At 40.9% G+C, this 24,952-nt stretch overlaps 2 protein-coding genes and 1 long non-coding RNA gene across 22 annotated transcripts in view; 1 reads left to right on the top strand and 2 right to left on the bottom strand.

Moving 5' to 3' along the window:
- Positions 1 to 24,952, top strand: part of SACS (sacsin molecular chaperone) — a 71,197-nt gene that overhangs the window by 2,855 nt on the left and 43,390 nt on the right. For 3 of the 7 annotated variants that reach the window (XM_067016429.1, XM_067016428.1, XM_067016430.1), the window contains exon 2: positions 12,171 to 12,259. In XM_067016429.1, coding sequence (XP_066872530.1) covers positions 12,171 to 12,259 — 89 coding nt within the window. Of the gene's footprint in view, positions 1 to 12,170; positions 12,699 to 23,519; positions 23,822 to 24,952 lie in introns of those variants that run through there. The other 4 variants (XM_059041987.2, XM_059041983.2, XM_067016432.1 and 1 more) reach the window with 3 other exon arrangements.
- LOC136792781 (uncharacterized) lies at positions 11,209 to 13,100 on the bottom strand. The gene is made up of 3 exons (XR_010837201.1): positions 12,404 to 13,100; positions 12,229 to 12,307; positions 11,209 to 11,520 (listed from the first exon to the last, which is right to left on the bottom strand). It is a non-coding gene; the product is annotated as an uncharacterized lncRNA (long non-coding RNA).
- SGCG (sarcoglycan gamma) overlaps positions 18,057 to 24,952 on the bottom strand; it is a 102,504-nt gene continuing 95,608 nt past the window's right edge. For 12 of the 14 annotated variants that reach the window (XR_010837196.1, XR_010837197.1, XR_010837187.1 and 9 more), the window contains 4 exons: positions 21,882 to 22,742; positions 21,259 to 21,321; positions 20,953 to 21,039; positions 18,057 to 18,237 (listed from right to left, as the gene is read on the bottom strand). The gene's annotated coding sequence lies outside the window, so the exon portion shown is untranslated. Of the gene's footprint in view, positions 18,238 to 19,959; positions 19,999 to 20,952; positions 21,040 to 21,258; positions 21,322 to 21,881; positions 22,743 to 24,952 lie in introns of all 14 variants that reach the window. The other 2 variants (XR_010837184.1, XR_010837188.1) reach the window with 2 other exon arrangements.

Raw genomic sequence — 24,952 nt, 5'->3', positions numbered from 1 at the left:
TTTAGTTTCTATCTTGCGTGCCTTTCTCCCGGCCACCTTTGCTTTCCTTAAACTCTGCACTTAGCACATAGTGTCAGATTTAAGTCGAAGATGGCGCCATTGTGCCAGGAGACTTAAGGAAGTTAGAAGAAACACGGGCCTGGGAATCAGAGGCGTGGCTCTGCCTCGGCTGTGGCTTCTCTTTGTGCTCATGGGAAAGTCTGTTAACCTCAGCTCTGAGATAAGAGGTATGGTGTGGACAGTCTTTAAATTTCCTTCAAGGCCTGGTAGACTCCAGTTTATCACAGTTATTGCTCAAATAGCACGCTTTCACGTATGTTGTCTCTGTTCATTTTCACAACAGCCTGGTCAAACAGGCAACCCGTTTTGCAGATTATAGAATGTAAAATTAAAAGAGAGTGGAGCCCTGACCATGTCTTATTTGTAGAAAGAGGGGGTTGACTGGGCGGTATCTAAATTCGCTTTTCTTGCTGGACATCAGTGAGCGCTCAGATCGCCAACCCTGAGCGGTGACCCCTGCACCCTGTGTGCCCTCTCGGGGCGCTAGGAGGTCGTGGCGTTGTGAAGCCCAGGATGCCATGGGGCTTCTCGGTTCTGTAAGGGGAAATCTATGGTCCACTTACAGCAACACGCCATCCAGACAGGCATTCGTTTGCAATATTCTGCCCTGGGTGAGACCACGAGTCTATCCTCTAGTCAAGAAAATAGGGGCTCTGCAGTTCCCATATCCTTTTCCCGTGTTCTGAAATGACAACATTTTGCCAGTCAGAGCTGCCTGAATATCTTTATGGGTGATCATTTAAACTTCATAGATCTCCTTATTTCATTAAAGTACTAAGTGCTAGAGAGGAGTTTGTGTTTGAATTTTGGGGGCATCTGGAATTTGTGCACTATTTCACCATATTAATAGAGGTTTAGTCTTTCTCCTTGTTTTTTTTTTTTTTAAATAAAGAAAACATTTAGGAGATGTGGGGATGTATGTATGTGTTAGCTTCTGCTGTACAGCAAAGTGAATCATATACATATGTCCCCTCTTTTTCAGTTTTCCTTCCCATTTAGGTCACCACAGAGCACTGAGTAGACTTCCCTGTGCTATGCAGGAGGTTCTCATTAGTCATCTATTTTATACATAGTAGTGTATATAAGTCAATCCCAATCTCCCAATTCGTCCCACCCCTCTCCTTGTTTTTAATGCAATGATACATTTAACCATTAAAAAAAGTCCTAATAGGGTTACCAGATAAATTACAGAAACTATTGCATAAGATAAACATAACCTAAAAAATTTATTTGTTATTTGTTTGAAATTCAAACTTAACTGGGCATATTTTTATTTGCTATGCCTGGCAACCTTATATAAACAGAATCTTAACTGATAAATTAAATAATAGTTACTTTGAGCGTAAAGCTATTAATTTGTTAGGTTTTTAAACTTAAAATATAAGTTATATCTAATCTTTATCAATTTTCCATACCATGCCAAACATTTCCCTGGTTTTATTTATTGACACTTTTGTTTATTAAATGTTTAAGTTCAATTAAGAAAATTCTGGTCCTGAAGAACGTATTATGTACCACTACTCACCCTCATTTTCCCCAGAGGCCCGGCTAATGACTGAAAAAAAATACCTGAGACTTAAAATACATTGATAAGTATCCCTTACCTTTAACTTCACTTTTGGGCTCTGTAAAGTGCATTTCTGTAAATCTTCCATTTCAGGGATGTTTACTTGAGGTCAAATAAGGCTAATAGTGACCATGACCTTTTCTACGGTAGACTGTGCCCATACAGTGCTGTTATTAATGACAGCTGCAGTTCTTGCTCTGCCTTACATTTTGGTCTATTGATTTACAGGGTGAAATAATCTGACTTCTCTGTTTTGCAAAGATGCCATTTTCAAGTCTGTGCTGACTCATGTTTTGTTCTGACAGCAAGCAGGGCAAGACCATTATTCTGAGGGTAATTCCGGTGGAGGCTTTCTGTGGGCCCGGAGTCTGTCTGTGTTGGTTCCTTGTTTCTGTAACGTCAGGGACTTTCAAGGGTGGATTTTCAGCACGTCACAGAGGATTTAGCTGCCTATGAATACGTCTGATCAAACATGATGAAGAGTAATGTTGATTTTTAATTCCCAGCTTTAGAGGAATGTGCATCCTGTTGGCAGGAAATGGTTGAAGGCAACTCTGGCTCTAGTCTTTGCTATAAATAGGTGAAAAGACTCCTTCTAGGGAAACTGAAGCTTTCGTGACAGGTAGATCTCAGGGGTCGATGTGAGCTGTGAAGGGGGAGGGACACCCTGGACGTCCCTGCTTCCTTGGCCACAATGGCCGTGAGTTAAGCCCTGGGTGTCCAGCCGGCCAGTTTCCATTTCAAGTAGAGCAACTCATAGGGAGGGTGGGAGGGAGGGAGACGCAAGAGGGAAGAGATATGGGGACATATGTGTACGTATAGCTGATTCACTTTGTTATGAAGCAGAAACTGACACACCATTGTAAAGCAATTACACTGTAATAAAGCTGTTAAAAAAAAAAGAAAAATAAATATCCACCCCAGTGAGTAAGTGGAACAAGCGTGTTTCTTTCCTGCTCCTTAAATGAGATCATATATGGTGTCAAATCCGACGGTTCTGAGGGAAGCCCCGGTTGCCACAATAGGGTCTTTTTGCTGGGAAGGTGAAGAACTCACTGGAGAGACACACTGTGCTTGTATTAGCCGTGGGCAGTGGCTTCAGGAGTCAAAGCCGAACGCGGGGATTTCACAGCTGGCCAGGGTGGACGGCCAGGCCTGTTCCCTAATAGCCATTATAGGGCACTGACTGTTTAGCCCCTGATGCGTGAAACGAGGACAGGGATGTGTGGGCCAGAAAAGCATGAACGTTTCCTGTCCGTTTGTGGGTTAGAGGATAGTCCATGAGCAAAAGGCCCGGCATCTCGTATTTGCAGGACCGGCCTGCTGTTCATTAAGTACTTTTTGTTTTGTTTTGTTTTCGGTACGCGGGCCTCTCACTGTTGTGGCCTCTCCCGTTGCGGAGCACAGGCTCCGGACGCGCAGGCTCAGCGGCCACGGCTCACGGGCCCAGCCACTCCGCGGCACGTGGGATCCTCCCGGACCGGGGCACGAACCCGCGTCCCCTGCATCGGCAGGCGGACTCCCAACCACTGCGCCACCAGGGAAGCCCCATTAAGTACTTTTAGACACCGTTCGGGCTGGTGTTTATGATGACTCTGTGTGTAGATGGGGCGAGCTGTCCTGTGTCACAGTGAGGAAGGCTGGGCACAGAGAGGTTATGTGGTTCCCGGGTCGTGGCCTCGATTGAATTCCTCTACCCCAAAGTGATATGACGGGAGCAGCTTCCTTCCCCTTTGGGGACCATATGGGCAGAGAAGGAAGTAATATTTGAGTGTCTGTATTGTGTTAGCTACTCAGTAGCGGGATTAAGATAAGAGATGGAGTAAAGACATTAGTTTAAGTCCCAGCATGAGATGGTGCTTGACTTTTCTGGACACCAGTTTCCTTATCTGTCAAATGGAATTAATAATTTCCTACCAAATCACGAAGCTGTTATGAGACTGAAATAAGATAATATCTATGAAATCACTTTAACAAATTAAAGATACCATACCTCTCTACAAGATAACCTTACCATACTGCATTACAGTTTTACTATCAATAGCAATACAGCTGGGTACGAAATTTAGGACATACTAATTTTCTTGGCTGTGTTAATGAAATATGTAAACACAAAATTATCATAAAAGCAGTAAAAAAAGAAGACCCAGTTTTATCATATCTTGATTAATTTGATTGTCTTGTTGAGGAATTGTCAATTTATCAGTATGGATAGTTTGAATGTTCACATTTCTTATATTTTAAAATTGCATCAGATTGCTGTTCAATCATATTAGATGCCAGAAAAAGGCTACTAGCTTTTATCTTCCATGCACTGTTATTGTAAAGGATTTATAAAAGTAAATGTGTGATACACTGAAGCACTCAAAAATGGATGCATCAGCAGATGAAGATTTACACACAAGAGAAGCATTAAACACATAAGTATAAAAATCTATGTCGTGGTAGTCATATAATCAGTAAGGAACAAAACATTTCTGTAGTTTAATACAATAAAACTGAAATAGAACTAAATATATGCTTAATTATAGGCAGAGATGTGTTCATATATCTGCATATGTAGAATAGCCACAGCACACCAAGAAATGGATGTTTGTTGAACTGAATAAACGTGTGTGAAAGCATGTACTGAGAATCAAGAAAGCCATTTTAGTATTTCTTTGTCTACATATTTTGATCTTAAATTAGTACAAAGTAATCATGAGAATAAGTGAAACAGTATATAATAAAGGCTTGTTTATTATAAGTATAGTAAACAATATATAATAAGTAAAACAATATATATAATAATATATAATCATGAGAAAAAGTAAAACAATATATAAGAAAGGTTATTATATATATATAATAAACAATGTATAATTATTTGTGAATGTTGATGTGCTCCACACATTTCAGTATTATTATATGAAAGCAGCCTGGTTTATTGTTGAAATCCCTTACCTGCGGGTCAAGAGGTCTGCTGGTGCTCTGTCACTTCCTGCTGCCCTAGGAGGCTCTGTGATGGTGTGTACAACCTCTCACTCCCTCACGCTCCGCCGGCAGAGCTAACATCTCTGTAAACTAACACCGACAGGTCCTGAGGACTTCTGTCATCTTGTCCCCTTCTCTGTGCCTGTAGGGTGTGGGCACATCCCGTAACCTCTTACAGCTTCAGACTCTTAACCTGTGAAATGAGGAAGCTATCTGGTCTACCTCTTTTATAAAGTTGTCTTGAGGATCCCATGAAACAATGCATGTAATTGTAAAGGACTACACGTAGGTAAGGTACTGCTGGGGAAGAAGAAATTTTCCTCTTCCCTTCTAAGTTCTGCTGGCTGGTCTGAGGGTGAAATTGACATGAGACAGATTAAGATGAGAAAATCAGACAAAATTTTATTAACGTGTATACATGGAGAGACCCAGGAACTGAGTAACTCGCCGAAGTGGCAGAAGCCCTCACCTTAAATACCATCCTCAGCTAAAGACATGAGAGGAGGCTGGGAATAGGGGTTTGGGACTTGAAAGTGGAGGAAGGCAATTGAAGATGGAAAAGCAGGCAGAGACAATGGGACAGAGAGGGATGGTAACAGACAGACTTAGTGCATAATACAGTTACCACGTATGGTGATGTTCCCTTCCTGGAACACGTGCTCTATGTTCTTTTAGGCAGTTCGTAGGAAGGTCAGAGGTTCTCTCTGAGTCTTTGGGGCCTTAAACATAATCAGCCTGTTTTAAAAAAAATTATTTTACTGAAGTATAGTCGATTTACACTGTTGTGTTAATTTCTGCTACACAGCAAAGTGATTCAGTTATACATATGCATATGTATTCTTTTCCATTTTGGTTTATCACAGGATATTAAATATAGTTCCCTGTGCTCTACAGTAGGACCTTGTTTATCCATCCTATATATACTAGTTTGCATCTGCTAATCTCAAACTCCAGATCCATCCCTTCCCCACCCCTCCCCCTTGTCAACCACAAGTCTGTTCTCTATGTCTGTGAGTCTGTTACATAAATAAGTTCATTTGTGGCATATTTTAGATTCCACATATAAGTGATATCATGTGGTATTTGTCTTTCTCCTTCTGACTTACTTCACTTAGTATGATAAATGGCAAATTTTGCTCCCCTACAGTACTATTATTTAAATACCACGTGCAGAATTTCACACTAATGAAGAAGGATTTATTGGCACCAAGTCTATCTTGGGAACCCCAAAGAATACTTTGAATGCTTGGGGGATAAGTTCTTAGGGAGGTTTCACAAGGGGCTGGACGCATGCCCTGATAACAGAGAGGTATTTAGGGAAGGAGTGGGTGCTACTCAAGTAGGCACCAAAAAATGAAGCCACGCTGTGAGGGGCGACCCTGTCTGCATATCCCTTTTCTCTCCTTGGCTCCCCTCCCTTCCTTTCCTCTTCTTTTAAAATCTTATTACGTAGACTCTGTTTTTCCATCTGTACCTCGTTTTTAATGAACAGCTATTATGATAATAAATCAAAGATATTAAAGATACTACTTCAGACAGAGCTGTCATCATATACTCTTCATCATGTTATAAACACTTTCAACATTATCCCATGTAGAAGACACAATCTAGTACAAATTTAAATTTTATCACTTTAAAACGGAAATGCTATGCATAGGAAAGAGTATATGTAAATTGGAGTCTTTGGCCCGCTTTTCTTTGAGGTTGTATCTTTTTTTACTTTCAAGTTTTTTTTTTTTTTTTTTATCGTCTGTGTGACAAATATATTCTCCTGATTTATGTAGCTTGCTTTAGGTGAACAGAAGTTCTAAATTTTAATGTGGTTTGAATGTAGCTATCTTTTCTTCTACGGTTAGGGCCTTCTAGTTGTTGTTTAAGGAGTTCTTCTCTCCCCTGAGGTCATAAAGATATTGGGTTATATTTCTTTCCAGAAACTTTAAGGTTTGATTTTCTCACTTATGCCCTTAATCATCTGGAATTGATACTTGTGTGCAGTGTGAGGTACAGATACATTTATGTTTCCAGGTGGATAAGCGCTTGTCTGGGTGACATTGTTTTGAATGGTCCAGCTTTCCCCACTGAACTGACAAACACCTCTGTCATGTATCAGGTTTCCATTAATGCATGGATCTGTTTCTAAGCTTTCTGCTGTTTGATTGTTCCTGTGCGAATGCCATACCAACTTAGTTATTCTTGTTTTATATTACAGCTTGCTATTTAGTAAAGCAAGTCTTTCCGCTCGTGCTTCTGAAGGAGTGTCTGTCTTTATTCTTATCCCCTTGTTCTTCCATAAAACTTAAAATTTCAAGTTTCATTTTAAAAGGTTGTTGGGATTTTTTTAAAAAAACATCTTTATTGGAGTGTAATTGCTTTACAATGGTGTGTTAGTTTCTGCTGTATAACAAAGTGAATCAGCTATACATATACATACATCCCCATATCTCCTCCCTCTTACGTCTCCCTCCCAACCTCCCTATCCCACCCCTCTAGGTGGTCACAAAGCACCGAGCTGATCTCCCTGTGCTATGCGGCTGCTTCCCACTAGCTATCTATTTTACATTTGGTAGTGTCTATATGTCCATGCCACTCTCTCTCTCACTTCGTCCCAGCTTACCCTTCCCCCTCCCCATGTCTTCAAGTCCATTCTCTATGTCTGCGTGGATGGACCTAGAGTCTGTCATACAGAGTGAAGTAAGTCAGAAAGAGAAAAACAAATACCATATGCTAACACATGTATATGGAATCTAAAAAAAAAAATGGTTCTTGTGATTTTGATTGGAATTCCTTTGAATTAAAAGATCAATCTGAGGAGAGTGGACATTTCAGTGATATGGAGCCTTCCTGCCCATTATATATATCCCTCCATTTTTAAAAGGGTGTCTTTTGTTCAAGTTTGTAGATCTTCTATCTAAAATTTTTATACAAGTTCTTTTGTTATAGTTATTCCAAGGGAACTTGTTTTTTCTTGCTATTATAAATGGTTGTCTTCAAAACTTCCTTTTTTAAAAAAACTTTTGCTGGTGTGTAGAAGTGCACTTGAACTTGATCTGGAATCTTGATAAACTCTATCATTAATTCTGTTAATTTGTCGGAAATTCTTTTCGACTGTCCCATCTGTGAATGCTGATTGTTTTGTCCCCTCTTCCTCCCCCCTTCTCCTGCCCCTCTCATTTTTTTCTTTTTTTGTCTTGTCCTGGCAGTGCCTGCAGTGAAATGTTTACTAGAAATGGAGACAGCCCAGTGTGAGGTTTGCTTCCATTAAGGAAGTTCCCATCTACTTCCTATTTACTAAAAGTTTTTTGTTTTCTTTCCTTTTTTTGAGAGGGCGGTTCATTAATGGATATTGAGTTTTATCCTCTGATAAGTCCAATAAATTTGGTCATTAAGTATTATCTTGATTATACTGCACATGCTCCATTCAACTTCGTAATACGTATTTGGAATTTTTGCAACTATGTTCATGAGTAAGATTGGCCGGTAATTTTCCTTTTTCAGACCGTCCCAGTCTGGTTTAGGTAATTGGATTGGGGAATATTATCAGTCTCATGACATTATTTGGGCATATTGTCTGTTTTTATGTTCTGTGGTAGACTCTGTAGCTTTTAGAGTTGCTTGTTTATCGAATATTTGGTACATCTTACCAGCAAATCCATCTAATCTAATGTTTTCCCCAAGGGGAGATTTTAAATATCAGTGATTGAAACTATTTAATAGGCTTGACTTATTTCTTGAATTAGTTTGGTACTTTATATTTTTCTAAGAATTTGTCCATTTTCAAAATTTGAAAATGCATTACCTTAAAGGTTTTTTTTAGGGAATTCCCTGGTGGTCCTGTGGTTAGGACTCGGCGCTTTCACTGCCAGGGCTGGGGTTCAATCCCTGGTCGGGGAAATAAGATCCCACAAGCCACACAGCGTGGCCAAAAAAAAAAGTTAAAAAAAAAAAAAATCTCGGGGCTTCCCTGGTGACGCAGTGGTTGAGAATCCACCTGCCGATGCAGGGGACACGGGTTCATGCCCCGGTCCGGGAAGATCCCACATGCCGCGGAGCGGCTGGGCCCGTGAGCCATGGTCGCTGAGCCTGCGCGTCCGGAGCCTGTGCTCCGCAACAGGAGAGGCCACAGCAGTGAGAGGCCCGCATACGGGGGTGGAAAAAAAAAATCTCTTACCTTTTAAATTTCTGATGCATTCCAACATTTTTTTTTTCTTCTTTGCTTTTATCTTTATCAGTCTTGCCACAAGTTGGCCAATATTATTAGTCTTTTTAAAGAACTAACTTTTCCATTGTATCTTTGTTTTCTATTTCATTAATTCTACTCTTATCTACTCTCAACCTTATTTTCTTTGAGTTTATCCCCATTACCTTTTTTTCGAAGTTCTTGAAATGCATATTTAATTTTTAGCCTTTCTTCTTTCTGAATAAAATCATTGAAGGCCATGAATGCCCCATAAATTTACTAATCCCCATTTATGATGGGAAAGAGCAAGTCAAAGACTCAGTGTTTTTCATGGACACTTGTGTTTTCAACCAGAATTTAATAAGATTCCTTTTGTATTCCTTTTGTTTATTTTTAGAGTTACCTTCTATTTGTGGAACATGGTACTGGGTGTCCTTAAATAATACATTTATGTAGGTAGAGAGCCATTTAAAGAAAAAAAGATTAAGTAAATAATCAAACAGGTGGTACACAATAGGCCAAAGGTCCTCAAAGTGGTAGCTGCATCTCAAATATGAGAAATATTATGAAATGACTATAATTTGGGACGATTGTTTGGGAAACTGATGCTCCAGTCAACACACTGCCTTCTCTCATCCACATGTGTGGTCATTGGCATACAGTTATTCAACCGCAGACGGTGAGTTCTGCGCAATTAGAGAATAAGACAGGTCCTGGGGAGATGCACACGCACAAACGATCCAGTGTCTAAAAAAGGAAGATGTTCATAATAGAAGCGATATTAAAATTGAAGATTGGATTACCAGCGAGAGGTCATGAGCTCTTAGGACACGGTGATCCTTGGGGCCCAGCACGGGTTCATGAAGGGCACATCTATATAATAATGCCTTTCTCACTTTGACAAGATTATTAGACTGGCAGCTCAGTAGAGGTCAAGGAGAGAGACCATATCTTGGCTTTAGTAATACGCTGGGCAAAGTCATTGTATCCTGCTAGAAATGATGGCAGTAAATGTGTCTGATGTACGTTCATTAGGGCGCAGAGTTATTTAGGAAAAAAAAATCCAAAGATTGTTTTTTTGTAATGAATGTATAATTGTCCATCCAGAGGAAAGTTATAATAATATGCCATAGGGCTCTTTGCTGTTTAGCAAGTTTGCCAAGCGTGCCAGGTGATATAAAGTTAATTAATATCCCAGATGACAGAATACATGTTTTAAAAGGTATCCAGAAGCTGGAATTAGAGATGGAAACTCATGCAGTGGGGCTGGTGGGCACGGACGTGCAGTGTTCCACTTAGATCGATACTCCTATTTCCCGCTAATGTTCCTAGGGTGGCAGAACTTCCTGCGCGGATAACCCACGCAGGCTGCAGGCAAAGCCTAGTAAGTCTTCTTGCTCCAAGGATAGCCAATCCCAGATTTCCCTCGGAGGCTCATGTTTTGCCATAAACATTCATGTATGTTCATGCCTGCATCTCTGTTCAACAATACACGCATATTTTGTTTTTCCTTAAAAGGATATTTTCACTGACAAAACTTTTGTTTTGTATTTAAAAGACATATTTGGTACTCAGCCATGAAAAGGAAAGAAATCGGGTCATTTGTAGAGACGTGGATGGACCTAGAGACTGTCATACAGAGTGAAGTAAGTCAGAGAGAGAGAAACAAATATCGTATGTTAACGCATATATGTGGAATCTAGAAAAATGGTACAGATGATCTTATTTGCAAAACAGAAATAGAGACACAGACATAGAGAACAAATGTATGGACACCAAGGGGGGGAAAGAGGGGGGCTGACTTGGGAGATTGGGATTGACATATATACACTATGTATATAGTTGATACTATGTATAAAATAGATGACTAATGAGAATCTACTGTATAGCACAGGGAAGTCTACTCAATGCTCTGTGGTGACCTAAATGGGAAGGAAATCCAAAAAAGAGGGGACATATGTATACATATAGCTGATTCACTTTGCTGTGCAGTAGAAACTAACACAACATTGTAAAGCAACTATACTCCAATAAAAATTAATTAAAAAAAGCATGTTTGGATTAATTCCTATTCGCACAATTGTTGATGAGTTAAAAGTACATATACTTGTCTAGAATCATAGAATTTTAGAGGCGTTGATAACTTAGAACACATTCTAATTCTCTCATTCTACAGATAAAGAAATCAATCCTGTTCTTCCACCTTATTATACATAATGTCTCTGAATCTGAGCGTTTCAAAGTGAAGAGTCCAATTTTTAAAATCCATTATCACACCAAAGGCTTCCATTCTCTTGCTACTACAATTCCTCAGTTTAATTTTAATTCTTAAATTTTAATTTAAAATCTAGAATTATTCTAATTCTTGACAGGAGGCAAATTTTTTGATATATGATTTCCTATAAAAGAATAATAAGATTTTGGACTGGTTTGTTTCCTTTCATCTCACTCATGGTGCCGAGGAATATTTTTATTATAGCAAGTCACTAGGGAAGTGTTTGGGGAAGAATTTGCAGGGAGTTTTGAGTTTCTTCCCTGGGTTTTAACGAATCCAGGAATCTATAGTGTTCTAAATATAGCTTAGATTATTATCTCCACATTACCTTTGTCCAAAAGGAAACATTGCTGGGTAGCAAAAACGGAATAAGAAGTCAGGATCTGGTTTTCCCATTTCCAGCCCCTCACTTTCTAGTCGAGGACGCTGAAGCACAGCGACTCACCTTCCAGACTCGCACTTCTGTCTCTATCAAAGAACGGCGACAGCGTCTAAGAGGGCGCCTTGAAAATTATAAAGAATTTGTAACCGTGATACTTGTAGGAGTGGGTAGAAAATTCAGTCGCATTCATCCCTCTGGCTTACCATTGTTTCCGTTTGACATCTTTTTCTTCTAGTTTATTTCTTTAAATGGTAGACTGTTGCAGGCAACAATGGTTATTAAGCATATTACTAGTAACATTTCTTCTTTTTAAGATGTAGATGTTTCATTTTCAAGCGTGAGCTATAATGTGCAAAGTCACAGGCTTGGATCTAGGGGTATTGTTCGTGAAACAAGGCACATCGTGGGAAGCACATATTCCGCTTGGAAGAAGCCGGGGATCAGGAGGGATGAGGAGAAATGCGCAGGTAGTGAGAACATGAAACTAAATTAAGTGGACATGTCTTTATTTATAGAGACGGCCTGGTGTGGTTGCGATGTGCGTCTGCCGGTGGTGAGGGGAAGGCTAAGTGCCGTGCTGCTTGGCAGGGCTGTGGTGCAGCCGGCAGTTTATAATTAGCAAGTCCCTGGAGCTCAGAACCATGGCAGTCTTCCATGCGGAACTGCACTGTCAGTGCCTTTCCTTTGAGTACTTTCCCCTACCCCTTCCTTCACCCTTCCTTGATTTTTCTTTCAGGAGCCCAGAAGTGATGCCGAGATGCAGGTATCACAGAAGCAAGAAGAAGGGTGCTCACCAAGGAGGACTGCACGTCCGCTGAGATACGGGTGAGGAACACGCGGAGCCCGAGCACGTCTACGTATCTTCCCCAACGCCTTCAAGAAGAAATACGGAAGATTCTCAGATGAAAATAGCTTATCTTTGCTTTGGGGAAAAGCCAAAACCCATTAGCTAATCGATAACCGTTTTACCTTAAGAACAGCTGTGGGTTGTTGCCTCAGGAGGCGTAACCCAAGGAGGCAACACGTGGAGAGTGGAGAGTCATACTTTAAGGAACGCAGACACAAAACACAGCAACGCTTTCGGACATCCGATGACGAGTGGATGCTGAGGGGAAGACAGCCTTTTCACTGGCCAGGCAGAGCTGAACTGGAGTACACGCTTACAGGAAACACAAAGGAAAGACTTGGAAGAAAGAAACATCTTTTCATGGTTTTCCCAGACAGATATTCCAGGCCGAGTGATAATGGAGACCAAGGATACTAGGTAAATGAGTTAATGTTTTAAGTTACAACACTTTGCACTGTGATTTTAAGGCTTATTTGGGTTTTCCCATATGAAACCTATGTTGGCAAAAACAAAGGAAAGCTCTTTAGAGGTAAAAGTGAATCAACCATAGATACACTGGTTCTAATGGGAATTGTGCAGACAACACTTCAAGCCGTGGTGTACAATCACTCCTTATATTTCTCTATACGGTTTTGGATTTTGTTTCCTGGTGTGGCTCTTACAATGGACAGTTGACTAGAGGTATCCTGTTTTCTCCTTCGTAAAATGTATACATTGGTGCCTTTCACTGGCCATATGATTATTTAGAAAATATTAAATAACAACTGTGAAGTACTTGGCGTTGTATCAAATAAGCTGAGAGAAGAGAGAGAGAGAGAGAGAGAGCTCTCTGCTTTTCCTTTATAAACTATGACGATAAAAGCTAACATTTGCTCCTTTCCTCAAATTTAGTTGCTCTTTTATGAGAACATATTTTATAAGCTTCAGGGTTTATGCAGAAATATAGTATCGGTGTATATTTATAACTACCCCTTAAATTTCTCTGTGCTTTTCTTTTTTCTTAAGCGTATAACAAAATACTCTTTCACTGATTTTTGACGGCTGTATTCAAATAGCGTGTTCAGTAATTCAAAATTTAGGGCCACAGAGACCAGGTAGGGCTTCACATCTTGTAACCCAATGATGTCAGTGAATAAAAAGATTTTTAAAATTTGGCTTTCCAAATTTGAAATATTGAAAAAACCCAATATTTGTTTTTTTTTGTTTGTTTTTTTTTTTTTGCGCTGTACGTGGGCCTCTGACTGCTGTGGCCTCTCCCGTTGCAGAACACAGGCTCCGGACGCGCAGGCTCAGCGGCCACGGCTCGCGGGCCCAGCCGCTCCGCGGCACGTGGGATCTTCCCGGACCGGGGCACGAACCCGCGTCCCCTGCATCGGCAGGCGGACTCTCAACCGCTGCGCCGCCAGGGAAGCCCCAATATTTGTTTTTTTTTTTCTTTACCTTTTGACCATTTTTATTCATTAGACAGAGGAAATAAGTGTAACTTTTTCAAAAGAATTTAACCTCTTAACAAATCGGGATTCATTTTGTGACTCTGTCATTCAGATGTGTGGTTCACACAGCTGTAGAGACTTACTTATGGGTCTGACTTTTATCGACAAATTGGAATATTTGATTATTTCTAATATTATAAGAAGTCACCTGAGATGAATTTTCTCACTGTTTCTGACGCTAAATTGTTTAAGCTTGAAAGCAGAACCCTCACGTAGCATCATATGTGTTATATCACGGTATTTCTGTGGATTTTTTCTTTTTTTTACCTTCTAAACTGACTCCATGTCGTTTTGAAAGTAGATGTTTTTTTCCAAATTAAAGGTGACCTCATTTTCATTCAACTCATCAGTTGGCTGATTTGTTAGAAATAATTTCATTTGTAAATTTATTTTAAATAGCAGTGATAACATAGACTCATTGATGCTGACACTAAGTATACGTTTTCAACAATCAGGATTGATTTGAAGCATCTCACATATAGTGAAAAAACCCAACAGATTAGATGATCTTTGCAGTCGCTAGGTGATAAAATCTATTTACACCTAGAACAAAGTGTAAATTAGCTTCGAGAATATCTTTGCAGAGATTTACATCCTATAAGCTTTGGGTACTTTAGAATTTCCGCAGAACTTATAATTTACTTAAAGTGAAAATGTCAGTGACTGGTTATAGCAACATTTATGAATACATAGAGCAGAGTATATGGGTTGATAATTAAAGCATCAACCTATAAACACACTTTCATTAAGACACTTAAAACCTGTCTTATTAAGACCATAACTATGTAAAACTTGATTGTCTGGTCTTTTTGTGCCTGGGGCAAGATAATAAGTTTTAAAGCTAAAAAGGATCCAGGGTGGGCTTGATCTCTGGAGCATTGTATCCGGAGTCCTCAGGGGCATGTGTGGGCCGTGGGCCTTGCTCTGAGCCACTGCATTAACACACAGAGCTTTCCCAGGGAGCTGGCTTTAGGCAAGTATTTGGGGAAAAGAAGTTAGATTATCTATGTGATAAGCAATATAAAATGTTAGGATGCTAAGGTAAAAGCAGATATATTATTCACTATACCATCTGAACATTAAACTAAAAATTGAGTTAGTCTCACTTCTTGAAGGCTGCTTTGGGATTGGTCCCCTTCCATTGCCTTCAGGGGGACTCTGGAGTGTCAGTATGTGACAGTGCAAAGAGCAGATTCCAGGATATGGAGGGGTGGACGAGATAAAGGACATGGCTCAGAATATCATCTGTAGCCCTGGAGGAGGAACTAAAGGTCCTTGACTTTGTTTAATGGCTAAACTATTATTATTTTGTCTTGCTTGACTGTTTTCCTTTCTTTCTGTGTTTTCTCACTTCTCTGATTAAATTTACTCTTTGGAACTCGGGGAAGGCCTAGGAGGCTATAGTTTATCTACAGACAAGAGGCAGGCAGAGGACTTGGTGGGGGTGGTCTGTGCCGGGAAGACCCCACAGAGTTCCACTTGCTACAAAAGCTGTGTCTTTAAAGTCATTCATTCAACTAACACGTGTTGGGCATTTATTATGCCTGGTCTTTAGAATATGTAAGGGAATGAAATGGATGTAGGTACCAACTTTTGTGACTTTTCCTTTCTAACAGGAAGACAGTACACAGTAAACATAATACATAATTAAATTCTATGGTACCTCATACAATGGAATAAAAGGAACAGTGGGCAGGAAAAGGAGGTGGGAGTCCGATGGGGTGTCGTAGGAACGTGTGTCACAGTTTTAAATAGGATGCTCAGGAAAGACCTCTTGGAGATGAAATTTAAGCAATTTGAGTCCAGTTGTATTAAAACTAAGCCCAGATGGGGAAGAGCAGGTGCGCAGTAGAGGGTGAAGCAAACCTGCCAGCCCTGACTTCTGATGGAGTCATGGATTTGGTGGCAGTAACCCCGGAACAGAGCCAGGGAGTTCAGAGTCCAAATAAAGAACAGTGGATTAGCAATTGTTCCGCACCTCCTAGGTTTCAATAGCTTGTGAGTATAAATAAGGTCAATTAATATTTACCCCCATGTCTCCATGGCTCCAGATCTTCACCTGTCGGTAAGACCTTAACTTCCATGCTCTTCTTGTTGGCTTAAATGCTTCCCCAGCTACTTCTGGGTGTCTTCAGGGTGGTGACATCTCCTATGGGCCCAGGAACGAATTTGCTCACGTTCTTTCCACTTGAGCCTCTTGGTCAAGGGCACTTGTCATGACCCCTGCAGCTGGTGTCTCAGCAAGACTTTATCCCAACGGACCCCTTGGGACCAAAGTGACTGCAACCTGTGGACGGCAGGTCGGGAAGAGGAACGGCTTCTCCTCAAGCCTGTGCTGATTTTGTTGCCTAGGAAAGAGGCAGTGCTGCATGGACTTATTCCCATTCAGCATTTCATGGCACTGGTCCTTCACCTTCTGTCCTCATAGGCTCCGAACCGGTCCTTCATGGGAGGCCAGAGAAGGGACGGGTGGTTCCCATCCTGTCCTTTCTACGTCTTCTCTTTGCTCTCTTCCTTAGACACCTACCTCTGCATCCAGACACAACAAAATCAACTCAGCAAGCACCCTCCCAGCTCCTTTAAGAGAAAACAAATTGTGTAATGCGAAGAGTGTAAACTCTTAAGCCAGACATAACTTGGTTTGAATCCCATTTACTAGTCACGGAGCCTTGAGTAAGTTACCTCTTTTCATAACATGGGGAAAATAATGCCTATAATGTTAGATCGGAGACTGTGAATGTGAGACGCTTGTGTGGCACCTGATGTGGAAAAGGGCACCGTTGCTCTCATGCCTCCATCCTCCAGAAACCAGCACTGATGGCTCACCCACAGGCCAGAGCATCTGTCCTCACGCGGGTGCCCCGGGAACGGTGCTGCCACCACCATCCCAGCCTAAGGAGCAGTTGCAAACCTGTCTTTCTTGTCCTTCTTGGTTGGCGGTGGGGATTTCTGGCCGGGGGCCCAGAGCAGGGTGGAGAGCGGACCCACGGGGCAAAGGGAAAGTATTGGTGTATGTGGAGGGGTGCTTGGGCTTTCACCCTCCTTACCTGGAATTGACAGAAATCCTATGCTTGCCTTTGGTATCCCTCTACCTTGTGATAAGAATTTTATCGTGAGAAATTTCAGGCATCCACAGGGGTAGGGGGAACTATTACAATGAACATCCATATAGCCAGTGGGCAGATTCAGTGATGACTGAAATCCACCACAGTTGTTCATGACCCTCTTTTTCTTTGCGTCAGTGTATTAAAGCAAACCCTTAGACATCTTATTTTTCCCTGGTCTTTGTGGCAGGGCCCTGGGTGTACAGCTGTGTCGGGGGGCACTTCTGCAGGGTGGTCCTCCGAGGAGCCCCAAGGGCTGCTCCGCTCCGGGCAGGTTCCTCTCGGGGAAGGGGGGACTCGTGTGCGGAACCGGGGCAAGTTCGGTGCAGTCACCAGAAGGCACAGATGGGAGAAGAGGAACGGTCACAGCCATAGAAACACATGTGTTATTTAACATTCATGGCTGTTGGACTCACTGCCCTTTAGACAGTGCTTAGGAAGGTCCCCTTCGCTGAAAAGTCAACTGATAGCTTTTTCTTCAGAATGATAGAAAGTTAACTTATTACCCAGCATGAAACAGGATTTTAAATTATCTCATTTACTGAATCTCCTGGGGAGGGGTGCTGGGGGAAGGGATCTCATATAGAAGTGATGGCATAGAGTCAGATCAACTCAAGATGATTTTTTAAAATTAAGCGGTAGGCAAAACGATGTATATGTGAAACTTTAATATAAATGGTTCTCATTTCTAGTCTGTTATGATTGAAAGCAGTAGCCATCGAAAACCAGTACAGAAACAAAATGCTAATTCTTTGCAGAGGCAAACTCAATCTGAAAGCTACAGAACCTCCTAGACCAAGTAAATAGGTTCTGTAGAAAAAGTCCTCCAAGAGTGAATAGAAAAGAACCAAAATCCCTAGAACAACCGTAGAAAATATAAAAGACAGGAAAGCTGTATAAAAGTGATTGCATATGATTGTGACATCTGGCCTCTGAAGGCACAGCCGAACCATTTGACATTTTGACGTAAAGTTAAATGGCTACCTGCTCCCCACTGCCCACAAAAGGGAAAAACACAAAAAGGAGTTGACCATTCTCACGTTGCAAGGAGGTGGTGGCTGAGTGCAGAGTCCCGAATGAATGGATTTCAGACAGTATTTAATTTGTTCCTTTCACCTGCATGGAGAAAGATGAAGGCAAATGTGTTTTTTAAAAGACAGTGATGTACTACAGACCCGTCACACGTTTACCATACCTTTATTTTTAACTGGGGGGGGGGGGTGCTTAGCTTAAAGCTTCAGTCGAGCCCCAGAAGGAGAGGAGAGAAGGTTTGCAAGGAGGATGCACGTCTTGCAGATACCGTGTTAAGTACGGAGGAGGCAACTAACTGATGGCTTCTCTGTCCACTACTCACAGCCACTGAAAAAGGCAAACACTGGGAGGGCCATCTCTACGTCTGCACTTTACTAATAGTACCTCATCATCATATTCTTTGGATCCGTAGGTCATGTTACAATACGAGATGACTAAGAACCCTTGTTCCCTATTCTAGAACAGGAAATTGTGAGCATACATTTTTTTTTTTTTTTTTTTTTTTTTTTTTTTTTTGCGGTACGCGGGCCTCTCACTGCTGTGGCCTCTCCCATTGCGGAGCACAGGCTCCGGACGCGCAGGCCCAGCGGCCACGGCTCACGGGCCCAGCCGCTCCGCAGCATGTGGGATCCTCCCGGACCGGGGCACGAACCCGTATCCCCTGCATCGGCAGGTGGACTCTCAACCACTGCGCCACCAGGGAAGCCCACATACATTTTTAGAGTAAATATCATGCACGTTACCCAATTGACTTACAATTATTTAGTGAAGGCTGCTCAAAGGGTTAGGTTAGGATTAGCCTATTCTTTCAATTCACAGTGTGGATTCTCCCTGGATTGAGTTGTCTTGACCTTTTGCGTCCACTCAGTTGACTGGTTAAGCCATGCCTGGCTGTTGGTGCTTTTTTTTCCCACTTTAACATCTTTAAAACAGAATGTCCAGGGAAATGTGCAAAAAGGGTACAACGATATGAGCATGGCTGCAGGGCTCTGGGAGGATGCTCAGGAAGGAGGGGGTGGGGCAAGGCAGGAAAGGTGAGCCTGTCTCTGAAGCCTTTGAACTTGAAGCGCTGAGTGTTGTTATGCTGGGGAAAGGCTCGGTCATACTTCATTTGAGGTCAACTCGGTGGCAACAGGAAGGATTAGTCGGAGGGGAAACGATTTGGGGCAGTGAGAAGAGCTGGGACCCTGACCTAGCGGTCTGAGTAAAAGAGGGTAAGGACCTGAACCAACAGGAACAGGTGGAGGGAATGGATTCAGAAGGTGTTGATCAGGACGGAGCACTTCGACACAGTGGCCGATTGGATGTGTAAGGAGAGGGTTTGCAGAGAATGACCAGCATTTCTTTCTTGGAATATTTGTTTTGCATCTATAGTATCTTTAGATGATTTAACCAAAAAGGGAAAATATTTAGAAAACAAGAAAGTGACCAAAGGCTTACAAGACAAATACACATATAACTTTCGTTGCTAAGGACATTAAATATGTGTTTTCTGCACTACATTCAATTGCCCTTAATAGTTTTCCATTGATGAGTTTTTAATGTAAATTACTTAGCCATTATAGTTATAAAGATTATGGAAATAGTGAACAATCATACGGCTTGTTTAGATTTCGATTTGGGTGAATTCTGAAAGAAAAACATTTGAATATTATTCTACCCTTTCTCTATTTAAAAAGTTTGTCCCTGGTGCTTCAGAGATATTCATTTTTAGAAGCAGTCAGTAAATAGACATCTTCTTTTTCCATTTTATAACTATCTAATTTATCCAATAAAATCCTATCAAGAGAACATTTGAAATGGTTTGGGAAATGAGCAAAAATGTAGGATTTTAACAGATGAAGCGTCTGTTCAATTGCAGTAATCATGTAAGATTCAGTCATTTTGGTTTTTTATGGATTCATTCCCAGTTTTCCTTAAAAAGCTCTCCTGACCTATTTCTAACTAGCATTGCCTTTGTGTCCCCTCCCTCCAGTAGTGAGTGGTTGCCTGCCAACTACTGTCATTGTTCTCCAAACAAACAGCAAATGCATGAAGCTGTTCACAAACCCCTCCGTGTGAGAAAGGCTGTAGCATGCTCCTCTTTTTCTATAAAGCAAAGGGAAAAAACAGAACATTGTTTTTCACAAATTCACAGATCTGTAATTTTGTGCACACAGTTTCTATGATTCATATTTTCAAGTTATTGTGGCGCTGACTCTGCACAGAGATAAAACAATGGTCAGCTTCTGAAGTGTTGATTCATTGACATTATTACTCCAAGTCCAAGTATGTAGACATTAGATAAATAAGAACATGTATTTTTTTATTTTTAAAGATCTTTAATGAATGTAAGCAAGAAATATTAAAAATAAAATATGACAAAATAAAAAAGATTCCATTTTTCATAAATAAACTCACTTCTCAAATACTTCTGATCCAAAGGATGTCAGTTTAATCAAATGATGGTCTAGGGATTCTATCTGAGACACTGCTTAACAACTAAACGTAGGGCAGTGTATTTTTACACAAGTAACTCAATTGGCTATAATTAACTGAACAGAACTAGGGAATTATAAAATCTCACCCTTTTTGCTGTCTGTATCTATATAGACATATAGATATGTCTATATCTCTATTCTGTAATTCATGCTTATATATTTATCACATTTATTTACTTATTTATCTTCAATTTTTATTGAATTGTAGTTGGTTTACGATGTTGTGTCAGTTCCTGACGTACAGCAAAGTGAATCAGTTATGCATAGACATGTATCCACCCTTTTTTAGATTCTTTTCCCATATAGGCCACGACAGAGCACAGAGCAGAGTTCCCTGTGCTGTGCAGTAGGTCCTTATTAGTGATCTGTTTTGTATATAGCAGTGTGTACATGGCCGTCCCAGTCTCCCAGTTTATCCCTCCCCGCCTTTTCCCCTGGTAACCATAGGTTTGTTTTCCACATCTGTGACTCTGTCTGTTTTGTAAATAAGTTCATTTGTACCATTTTTTCAGATTCCACATATAAGTATATTTGAAATGATATTTGTCTTTGTCTGACTTACCATATTCATTCAAAAGTGTTTTCCAGCACGTGTGTGAGGGCTTTTGTGCTACCTGTACATCCAGCCAGACTATAAAATCGCCATGTGCTTGAAAATACAAGATTGTAATTAGCTCTTAGGAGAGATTTTAGGGCACTTTTATCCCTAAAGCGTGCTGACTGTGTGAGATTTTTAGAATCTCAAGCAAAGTGTTTCCCCTTTACTTCAGTTCTGGGGAGCAGCGTAGAATAAGGAAATTGAATGGAAACCTGGGTTCCAGTCTTGACACTTGGCATTTTGCAAGGAAATCTTAGACAGATTACTTACCATCTCTGGGTCCTGAATCCTGATTTATAAATGTGGTTGATAATGTCTTCTTTGTAGGTTTACCTGGGAATTAAATATGACAGTGGGTGTGAAAGATTCAGCATGTGGTCGGTGATAGATGAATATGAATGAGTACTGTTCTAATTGGTGGAATATTTTTCCTTAGAGTGAACCCCAAATCCGTCTCTGGAGCCACAGAAATATTTATACATGAAAACCATTCTCTTATTTGAACAGTATAACATGTACCCTGGAGTCATGTTTTCCCCGGGATAAACATCTCTATTAGCACCAATAACAACCCCATATAGGGGTATGGACAGGGTATGGGTTTGCACGGAGTGGGGTTAGATCCTGGCCCTGTGTGTGGTCTGGGGAAGTTATAACCTTTCTGAATCTCTTTTTTTTTTAAAAAAAAAAAAAAACTCTGTAGAATAGAAATAAAAATGCCTCATAGGATTTTAGTGAAGATTCAATTAGAAGTGTTTGGTGCCCAGTAAGTGTTTCATTATGGCAGGTATTATTATTGTGTGTGGTTTCGAATTTCTCACCATCCCAATGACTGCTTTAAGGGAACAGTGGTCTCTGGGATACGATTTCAGAGGGAGTTAGTTGTGACTCACCTGCCCACACTCTGAACCTAGTGCCCACACAGCAACAGAAATACCCTTGAGAGAGAGGAGTAGGCTGCACTGCCTTCCCGCTGGAAGAAGCAAGTGGGAATCCGAGGAGACAGTGCCACGGCACCGAGAGGGACGCGTCTTGTTGAGAGTTGGCCCGTGTGCGTGGTCTTCTCCAAAGAAGGTTTAAAGAGACGGAAAGAAAAAGAAATTCTGTTTCTAGACGCACACAGACACAGGGAAATGCACCTGAAGGGAATCCCAGGGCCACTCTGGAGTGGGACCCCTCGTGAGCAGGAGGGATGTGCCTGGCAGGATGTTCCACGACGGCGGGAAGGATGCAGGTGACCTTGGGGACGCCTGGGAGTAGAGACAGTGAAGGAGGAAAAGGAAGGACCAGGTCTCAGTGCAGACACAGAATCCACCGGGAGGGCAGCCTCTTTCCTGCCGGGGACTTGAGGCTGCAGTGCTCGTCCAAGAAAACCTCTAATGGAAGACGACGCCGTGACACACGCAGGAGCTTTCCTTCCTGTCAGCGCTTTCCCTTTCGGATTGAAATGATGTTTGTGTATCCTTTCAGCCTTTGAGCTGCTTCTGGGCGCTGGGGCGGTTATTAACAGCACTATTGGTCTTTGATTTCTGGGCACCCGGCAGAGCGCCTGAACATAGGATGGGCACCGGTCACACTTACTGAACTCAGCAGAGCTGGGGAAGCAGTAGATGAAAGAGAGGGCAGAGGGCATCAGGAGAGGAGGTGACATCCCGATCAAGATGCTGAAGAGTACCCAAGACACCACTGGCCTGCTTCACGGTTTTTTCTGGCAAAATTATTAACTGCCTAAAAGAAAAGCACAATATCCATAGCTGGAAGAAACGGAAAAAAGGAAGAAGTGTGTTAGAGTGTATTATGGTGTTCGTTGCTCATACATTTTCCGTTTTTTATGTTCAATCTAATCAGTTTTATGATGGAGTGTTTCATAGGTTTATGTCGTAAGTTTCCTATCATTGTGTCTAGGGCTGAGACTCCATTAAAACACTCTAATTATTAGCATGCAGTACACTTATTTTAATGTACATACTGCTCTAGTTAGCTCACTCTGTCTCCGTATTTTCTATAAAGCGTTCCAAGAGAGGATGTTTAATCAAGGTTGTCATAAATGGGAGAGGGATTCAGAAACCACATGTGGTTTTATCATTCCCTGAAATGGCTAATGTGGCTCAAGATGTGTCACCTTTACAAAATCTGAGGGCCTGAGTCACTTTTTTCCCTTCTAATGCAAAGTTCTTTCGGATTACCCCATTGCTATATATAACCCTGACTGCACTTCAGGCCCTTCCTGGTTACTTTCGCGTTGGCAAAGCTATATTTGAATAAATCTAGGATTTTTGGCAACCAAACAACTACCTCACATTCACATTAACAACAGATTCAAAAGCATCATGTAGAGTCTATACAATCCTATTTTCTCAAAACTTTGACAGCAGTTTAGGGAATTCATGTCCCTCTTTGGAAGGAGGAAAGGGAGGAATGTTCATTCAGAAACATGACATCATTTCCCAAAGTATGTTTAATGGAACTAAAAATAAAAGTTAAGGCACCGTCTCCTCTGTCTCCATTTCCCTTCCTTGTGTAGAAGGGAAGAATAAGTGAGAATCTGAGATGATCATTCGGGCTTCCTGGGCCACCCTTACTCCCATCTTGAATGGGGTTTAAAGAGCCTTCCTGGATTCCTTTCACCTCTTGGCTAGAAACCATATCCTCCAGTGGATTCTCATTCATTATGTGAAAATGCTGAGTGTAGAACCTCACCTTCAAGTTAAACGGGTAATACATTTAAGAAAAATAAAAAGAAGAAGATGGGAAAAGCTAGCATCTCGGAGCTATGTTAAAAATGAGCATCTTTATAAAATAAATAAGCCATGGGGATTTAAGGTACAGAATGGTGAGTACAGTTAATAATACTGTATTGTATATTTGAAAGTTGCTAAGAGTAGATCTTACAAGTTCTCATCACAAGAAAAAAATTGTAACTATGTGTAGTGATAGATGTTAACTAGACTTACTGTGGTGATCCTTTTGCAATATATACAAATAGCCGATCATCATGTTGTACACCTGAAACTAATATTACATGTCACTTATACCTCAGAGAAACAAACAGAGGCATAGACTAAAATCTAATGCCTCCATTAAACAAAATTAATTTTGCTTAAATGCCAAAAAAACCAAAAATGAATATTAACATATTCTGTGCTAACTCCAGTTATTTTTCTTAGCTGCATCAGATTAATTTATTTTCTGTCTCCATTCATCAAGTATTTTGTAGTTACTAACATCAGATAAACATGGAGATAGAAAGATGAGTAAGGCAATAATTCATAACTCAAGTCACCAAAGATGATCTTATGAGGAAGGCAGACTTGCGATGATTTAGAATAATTTCACTGAGGAATATACAGGATGCTATGGGATCATGTAGCAAAGAAGCCCTATCCTGTTTGAGATCATACCTGTTGGTGACATGACTGCATAGATTCAGTTTTCCGAAGACAGTTTTTTCCCCTGCAGTTAATTGATTCTTATTTGATGACATGAGTTTGGATGGCCAAAATGAACAGGCTTAGTAATCATTTCAGGGGTGAATAAATAGCGAAAATAGATTTTAGCTCGTTAGCACTTTTCATACATAGATATAGGAGAGGGAAGCATGCATTTCCTCCACTTGGAATGTTAAATAGGTAACTAGTTGGGGCTAACAATGGCATCGTAGTGAAAAGTACACAGGTTTCCTTTTAGAGCAACGTAGAGGGATCCAGAGGAGAGAGAGACAGAGAGAGAAGCAGGATAGAGAGAAGTTTGCACCATACCAAGTCTAATTTGAAATAAACTCATGATTGCTCCATTTTCCTTGTACACTGAGCTGAGCCTCAGTTACTTTCAATCACAAGAGTTCTAGCTGATACAACATTAGGACATTATCATTAACTAAATTCCAGACTTTATTTGTATTCACTAGTTATCCACTAGTATCATTTTCCATTCCAGGATCCAATCCAGGATACCATACTATATT

The sequence above is a fragment of the Kogia breviceps genome, chromosome 16 (genome assembly GCF_026419965.1).
Source record: "Kogia breviceps isolate mKogBre1 chromosome 16, mKogBre1 haplotype 1, whole genome shotgun sequence".
Taxonomy (NCBI): domain Eukaryota; kingdom Metazoa; phylum Chordata; class Mammalia; order Artiodactyla; family Physeteridae; genus Kogia; species Kogia breviceps.
Note: the sequence above shows the minus strand (reverse complement) of the source record. Positions and strands in the feature narration are given on the sequence as shown.